The sequence below is a fragment of the Sinocyclocheilus rhinocerous genome, unplaced genomic scaffold (assembly GCF_001515625.1).
Source record: "Sinocyclocheilus rhinocerous isolate Xijiao unplaced genomic scaffold, SAMN03320098_v1.1 scaffold666, whole genome shotgun sequence".
NCBI lineage: Eukaryota > Metazoa > Chordata > Actinopteri > Cypriniformes > Cyprinidae > Sinocyclocheilus > Sinocyclocheilus rhinocerous.
This window is the reverse complement of record NW_015661984.1, coordinates 784,965-793,088: the sequence shown is the minus strand read 5'-3', so window position 1 is coordinate 793,088 and position 8,124 is coordinate 784,965. Positions and strand designations below refer to the sequence as shown.

General features: G+C 36.3%; 1 protein-coding gene across 1 annotated transcript in view; it reads right to left on the bottom strand.

The window, feature by feature from the left end:
• LOC107727012 (laminin subunit alpha-5-like) overlaps window positions 1–6,673 on the bottom strand; it is a 77,601-nt gene extending 70,928 nt beyond the window's left edge. Inside the window, 2 exon segments of the mRNA XM_016536754.1 lie at window positions 3,248–3,400; window positions 6,230–6,673. Of these exon segments, the coding sequence (XP_016392240.1) occupies window positions 3,248–3,400; window positions 6,230–6,475 (399 nt within the window). The 5' untranslated portion in view covers window positions 6,476–6,673.
• Window positions 6,674–8,124: the final 1,451 nt, after the last annotated feature.

Genomic DNA, 8,124 nt, shown 5'->3' with positions numbered 1-8,124 from the left:
TTAGCCTCCTTGTTTGGTTCCTATTTATTCTCCTGGTGTCTGTCATCCTGTGCTGATCCGTCATTTCTCATTGTGTGCGCTTCGTGTCTGCATGTGTGCAGCTTTAGGCCTGCCTGTCTGTTTTTCCCCTTCGGGGTGTTTTGAGTTTGTTTTTGTTTCATTTTTATTATCAAAATAAATAACCATTTCTCCTGCAATTGAGTCCTGGCTTCATCTCCCCGCACGCACCGTGACAACACGCGTGGACCTTTATGCAAAAATTGAAATGCTCGCGTGAATTTGTGACATTTATACATAAGGATATGACCGTAAACTGAAAGTTTTTGCGCTGAGGACGCACACGCATCATCTGTCAAAGCGCCTGACAGTGCAAGCCATCACGCTGATGCTTCAGCTTAAAGCTTAAAATAAAGAATTCTCATGTTTTGGGCAGCTTGGATCATGTAACTCTCCCGCAGCATCTCATTCTGTTTCCTCCACTATTTTTAGATGCATTTTGTCCATAGAAATGCGTAATTCAGTGCTGTAATTTGACGCAACCGGCTGAAGGTGGACGTGCACTGTGGGTAGACCCGAATAATCGATAATGAGAATCGTTGTCGATGATTTTCATAATCGATAATTATCGATTTTGTCGATTAGTTGTTGCAGCCCTAATAAACACTGTTTAATACTCCATTGCATATTGCAGAAAAAATGTGCAAAAAGTGTGTGGGGTCATTTAACAGACAGCGAGCATGAGAAGCGAGACATGAACTTTGGCTGTGATGGGGAGGGTCGTTTTCTCCCTGAACAGGTTGAGACAGATATTAAGTAACTAACATTCCAGTGAGGGATCAGAAAAAGCCTCATACCTGTGTTAGAGGAGGCCTCTAAAGCAGCATCACTATTACTGCTCCTCATACTTCAGTTAAAGCTCTGAACAAACCCCTAACTATACAGTATTCAACTTTTGGTGCTTAACTAATCCTGCTCTGCTTGTGGAATTGACAAGAATGATATTTCAAACCATGTGGAATGATACTCTTCTAAGATATCTAACATCTGTTTTAAACTTAAGACACACTATAATGGGTGAAAAATCTACTTGGGCCGAGCAACCATCTATTAACCATTATTCGTTCATTAGTAACTACATAGCAACATGCTAAAAACCACTCAGATCACATAGCAATGCCTTGTCAGCCACCTAAAACAACTGTGCAACTCAGATTTTCTACAGATGAAGATTTGATGGCATTAATATATGTGACCCTGGACCACAAAACCAGTCATATCGAATATTCATTCGAAAAACGAATAAATAAGCTTTCCATTGATGTATGGTTTGTTAGGATAGGACAATATTTGGCTGAGGTACAACTATTTGAAATTCTGGAATCTGAGGGTGCAAAAAAATCAAAATATTGAGAAAATCGCCTTTAAAGTTGTCCAAATGAAGTTCTTAGCAATGCATATTACTAATCAAAAATTAAGTTTTGATATATTTACCGTAGGAAATTTACAAAATATCTTCACGGAGCATGATCTTTACTTAATATCCTAATGATTTTTGGCATAAAAGAAAAATCTATAATTTTGACCAATACAATGTTTTTTTGGCTATTGCCAAAAATATACCCAAGCGACTTAAGACTGGTTTTGTGGTCCAGGGTCACATATGTAGCACATCTCTCTCACTCTCTCTGCTCAGTGATGCATGTATGAAAGCTCATGTATTGCTTTTTAACAAGCTGGTTTAAGTGGCACTGAAAAAACACCAGCCACATAAAAGAGCTCAAAGCCAAAGAAGTACAAAGCCAGTCACTGCTCTCTGCCTCCATTCAGAGAGAGAGAGGGGGGGAGGGAGAGAGAAAAGAAAGTAGGTTGTACAGGGCTTAGTCATATATTACAGCCATGTGAATGAGACCAAAACTACATAGCCAGGTTATACATACAGCAATACTGCTCTGAGCGACAAGACTAAATATATAACAGATACTCACCCGATCAAATGTTTAGAGTCAGTAAGATTTTTTTTAATGAAATAAATGTATATTTTTATTCAGCAAGGATGCATTTAATTGAATGAAAATAAAAGTGATAGTAAATGCATTTATAATGCTACAAAAGATTGCTATTTCAGATTGGTATATTTAACTTTCTATTCATCAAAGAATCCTGGGAAAAAAATGAAGCAGCACAACTGTTTTCAACATTGATAACAATAAGTTTTATAAGCAAATGTTTCTTGAGCAGAACCACAACACAAATTAAATAAATGTACATGTAATAGTAATTCAATTTTGAGTAAATGTTTTATTATGTGAGCAGAAAACGTTAACACACTACCATTGTGTAAGTTTGGAGATTTGTACATTTTTCTCTTATGCTCTCCAAAGCTGCATCATTTTATCAAAAATACAGTAATAACAGTAATACAGTATTGTCAACTATGTGCAGAAGTTTCCCCCATTTCTACATCGAGTTTCATGGAAATTTTGTAAAATGGATTCAAACATGGATTAAATGCAGCTGTAATAATATGTAATAAATTAATATTGAATAGGGAATTCTTATAACTTGTGTGCAGATTCTTTGTGAGTCAAGGTAATACATCTCTTAACAAAAATACAGTCATTTGGAATATAGTCATAAAATAAGATGTGATCCAAGCTTCTCATAGTAATGCCTTGTAGCTTGATCGCTAATTACTTCCCATTAAATCCAGCCAAACCACTTCTTGAGACATGAGGCTAGACTGTGTCTAAAGACCATGGAACTCAATAGAGAAACTTTAGTTTGCAGTAAATTGCTTCCCTTCCTCTCTTTCTCATTTGGGCAGCATATAAGCTATATGCAGCAGTGCTGACTCTTTATGTAGAAGCCACTGGGAATGCTGGGGGAGAGCATGAGTAATGTTTATTTACCATGACAGTTTAGAAAGTAATAATCTTAAATGGCCCCTGGCTGTTCTGCTATTCACAAACAACAACCTTTAATACACCAATAAGACCAAGACGTGAAGTGTGCAGAGCAAAAAAAAAAAAAACACCTCTAGATACTCCAGACTCGAGTATGAATGGATGAGATTCAACTTAGGGTCCACCCTTGAAATTCTACACTCATGTGCAATCCACAAAAGCGCCTGCTGTAGCCGAGTATCAGATGACTCTACTGTACGCTGAATAATCTGAACACGATATGTGCATGTGGGTGGGGTTGTGATAGAGAGTTGACAAATGTAAGGAATGCATCAGTAACATACCTGTCCTAAGTCCAGAGTGACGTTGACCTCGTTGTATTTTGCACTGCGGGAGAGAGGAGGGCTTTGCCACCATCGCTCGGTGCCATCGATGGCATTGTTGATGGGATGCGCTTTGTTAGTGTCTTCTGAGGTGCAGATGTCACAGTACTGGCCCTGATAACACAGGAAGTGAAATTAAACTGTAAATTAAGTTCCTTTCATAATAAATTGCACAGCTAAGATTTGTGGACATTTCTATCAATCATGACTACAATAATTCATCAAATTATGATAGAATAATAAAAGTAAAGAGTTATAACTGAACACTTAAAGCATTTTAAAGAGCCGATACCTGTACAAAGTAATCTGTGAAGTTAGAAACTGAAATTCAAATTTTTGCACCACTACTTGATTTGCATAATTCTTTTAGTGACTGCAGAAAGCATGTGGAAATAAATGACTATTTACAGATGCAATTCCTTCTTTGCAAATCCCCCCTTTATTTCCTACACCTTTTATCTGTTTATTTCTGATAATACAGACTGTAGGACAATCTATGATAAGCTGAGTTGTAGAAACTGTGACTGAAAAAGATCAAACTTCATTTTGCTACATAAATACCATGCAGTAATCCTCTGGAACGGTGATCAGCAAATAGTTTTATACACTTGTTGCTTAGCTGGATTTGTAGGGTTTACTCTGCAGGACATTTTAGTGAAACATCAGAAGAAACCAAGGAATTCACTCCCTTCATTATCCAACTTCTGGCAACCCAAACCCATTTTTATTATTATTTATAGCTATTTATACTTGGCTAGGAAAATAGATTCATTTATAACAGTATAAATGAACTAACAGGAGTGAAATCAATCAGAAATTCACCAAATTGTGTTAAGACCACCCATGTGTGAAGGCTTCAGAGATTGATGAGATAAGACTTCCTTTGACTAGCAATTAATTTAGCCTTTACTTACAGCAACATTACCATGGTTACTATAGTTGCTGCTATTACTGTAAAATAATCATAAATTAATACAGGATCTCCTTCAAATGATCTTCAAAAATCTTTGTTTTCACTAGTTTTACTGTAGTACATCATACACATCTAAATTAATATTTAAAATAACTGAATCATTCTGTCTACATTTAGCATTTTTCTTTAAAATGGTAGAAATAACACCCTAAACAAGTGCACATCACTGTTTTTTACTGCATAAAATAATAACAGAAACTATGGTTATAGTATAACTATGGATAAGCAAAATTTGGATACTGATGAGTATAAAATGATTGTGACTTAGTTAAAGCGCAGTAAAAATGGACTGCAGGCATGTTGATGTTGTGTCTTGAGAAGATAAACCACAGGAGGTGCCTGCAACAATTGATCAGGTCGCAACATTTTATTAACATGTTCTTTGAAGTATGGTGCAAATCTGTGTGCGTGTGTGGCTCCCTCAAGGTCTTATATGAAATGCCACACATTCCTCAGGGAAAATCCCAGTAGCAGTGCTACACGGGGGTTGCGTTTTACTCTTTACAATGTTTAAACATTTCACTCACTCGCCAACAAGCTAAGTCGAGTCTCCTAAGCCTGCTGCTTATGAAGCTTCAGTGAGGGTCTCTTATGAGGAACCATAGCGCTTTATAGGGGTCTCTGGCCTTTTCACCTTAAGCAGGTGCTTTCAAAAAAAGATCAAGATATTGCACCGTTCCTCAGCCCCAAAGCACTGTCCTGACTTTACGAACAAAAAAAAAGTATAAAAAAATAAATATTACCATGTTTTTGGACAGGGTACTAATAAGTCCAATATATATGATAAAAAAAAGGTAATAAATCTTTTGGATGTGTATTTGTGATAGTTGGAATACCAAGTAAACTAATATGTGACCCTGGACCACAAAACCATTTTTTTTTTAAATTGAGATTTATACTGAGATTTATATTGACTTTACGAACAAAAAAAAAGTATAAAAAAATAAATATTACCATGTTTTTGGACAGGGTACTAATAAGTCCAATATATATGATAAAAAAAAGGTAATAAATCTTTTGGATGTGTATTTGTGACAGTTGGAATACCAAGTAAACTAATATGTGACCCTGGACCACAAAACCATTTTTTTTTTAAATTGAGATTTATACTGAGATTTATAGCTGAACTGAAAGCTTTCCACTGATGTATGATTTGTTAGGATAGGACAATATTTGGCCGAGATACAACTATTTGAAAATCTGGAATCTGAGGGTGGAAAAAAATCTAAATATTGAGAAAATCGCCTTTAAATCGCCATGAAGTTGTTAGCAATGCATATTACTAATCAAAAATTTAGTTTTTATATATTTACAGTAGGATATTTACAAAATATCTTAATGGAACATCATCTTTACTTAATATCCTAATGATTTTTGGCATAAAAGAAAAATCGATAATTTTGACCCATACAATGTATTGCTGGCTATTGCCACAAAAATACCCGTGCTACATAAGACTGGTTTTGTGCTCCAGGGTCACATATGGTAATTCAGCACTATGGTAGCATCTGTTATGTACACTGTAAAAAAAATTCTGTAGTTTTTACAAAATAATTTTGGCAGCTGTGGTTGCCAGAATAATTTTGTAAAAAATACAGAAAAACTGTAAACACATATACGGCCAATATATGCAAATTTATTTGTTATTTTTACTTCTAAAAACTGTCAAATTAACAGCATTTTACTGTAAAATTACATTAAATGTCTGGTTAGATATTTTACAGTTTTTCCCTGTATATAGTACGGGAACTGACTGTTAACTTATTAACAGTTTTTTCCGTAGCGTTTTTACCAAATTTTACAGTTAAAATTACACTTATTTTAGCTGTAAAAACGATAAAAAGTGCATTTCACAAAGTCAAATAGAGTCCAATATTAGCTAGAACTAAAACAAACTAACATCAAAATGTGCTTTTATCCATTTTTAGTAATGTAACCCTTAGAAAAGTAAGTATTTCCCACATCTTTACCTGAATAGTCTGGCTTGGGTCCCCTGACACGGGCCCCCCGACCAGTTTGCAGTAGAGGTCTTGAATCGGCTGCTGGCTCTCGTCCACTCCGCAGGTTGCCGTGGCCGTGATTTTAGTCCCCTCCGCTAGATTAAAATACGGTGGGTGCAGACTGAATCCGTTCACGCCGTTGATGGGCAACCCCTGCGCCGTTAAAGCTTCCGTGAGCAGCAGCGACAGAAACACCAGCACCGGTCCCCTCGCCATCTTTACCTGTGCCGCACACTCAACACTGTTACAGCCGGTCAAAACGTCCACGGAGCGCTTGCTGTGGGGTTAGTCACGGACATTTGGAGAGACCCAGTACACAGAAAGTAGTTTCCGTTTCTCTGTGCGTGTGATGCACAGTAATAGGAAGATACGCAGCTCGGAGGGCACCTTCTCTCTCGGTCTCTGCCTCTGTGCTGTTCAGAGAGGACAGTGCACTGTGAGTGTGTGTGTGTGTTTGTGTGTGAGTTGAGTTGAGAGAGGGCAGTGCAGTGCGTGTGCAGTCCTGTCTCTCTCTCAAAAACTGCGGGACCCAATGAATAGGTGTTATGTCATTGCTGAGGACCCTATTTCTGCGCATTTATAAAACGAGGAATACAAATTCTGTCATTTACTCACCCATGTTGTTCCGTATGGCTTGCTTGCTTCTGTGGGACAAAAATTATAAAAGTTATCCCTCTTTTGGACATTGAATGGACACAATAACGCCATAAAAATATTATAAAGTCGTGGTCTACACGACTCGTGCGCTACATTGCTTATATACATTTTCTAAAGACATTAGATAACTTTCTGTGAGGAAAAGAGGTTAAATCTTCCTGCCCTCGATCTCAAACGTGCGCTAAAAAGGAGATTATGTCCGATTCATGGACCGAGTCGAATCTTAAATCTGAATGATTCGTTAACGAATCAGAGTGATTCGGTTCTCCCATTCAATCACAGCTAACGTTAGGTTATTAGTGGGGTGTGAGAGGACGTGCTGTCCTGAATGCAGCCGTGACTGTATTCATAGTGAAGCACGCCGCCCTCGAGTAGCCTACCTGACTTTTATAAAATGATTGCCACTTAAGATACATATTAATGGTAAAAATATGTATTATTATGGTACTTTAAGTGAAATCGGTAAATGCTATGCTTCAGCCACCTTCAGCTAGAAAGTCCTTGAAATTAAACAAAAATTAGTTTTTTATTTTTAAACTGTAACGTTAGTATTATAGTATGATATTGCTACCTACCTCACACACATATGTTTATTTTTCAGGATGACAAAACGGGTTTTTCCCTTCTTTTAGTTTAAACCAGACCGATTCACCGAATAATGTGTAACGTTACAGTACTATAACGTTACCTGAAACTTATAATAATATTTAATATTCCCTCTGAATTTCGGCAACTGTGAGCTTCCACACAAACACACAACGCATGAGAAGACTGTCCTAATTAAGTTTTGACAGTATAGCCTACCAATACATAAGCAACAGGAATAAGGATATTAAAAATAAACAGTATGAAAAATAAAAACGTTTCTGTTGCTAAGGGTGGTTGCTAGATCTGTTTGGGCAATGCATGGTGAAGCGATCACAGGACCGCAACGTTCGATCTGCTCCACATAAAAATATCGATATTATTATATAATAATATATATTACATTTACATTAGACATTCAGCAGACGCTTTGATATGATATGATAATATATTTATGATATACAGTATATATCATTATAAAAATGAAAAAATATATATCTCTTGCAAAAATAATTGATCATTGCTGCTAAAAAAATTTATTTCATCTTTTAGTAGGCCTAATTAATATTGGAACTACTCTATATATATATATATATATATATATATATATATATATTTATTTA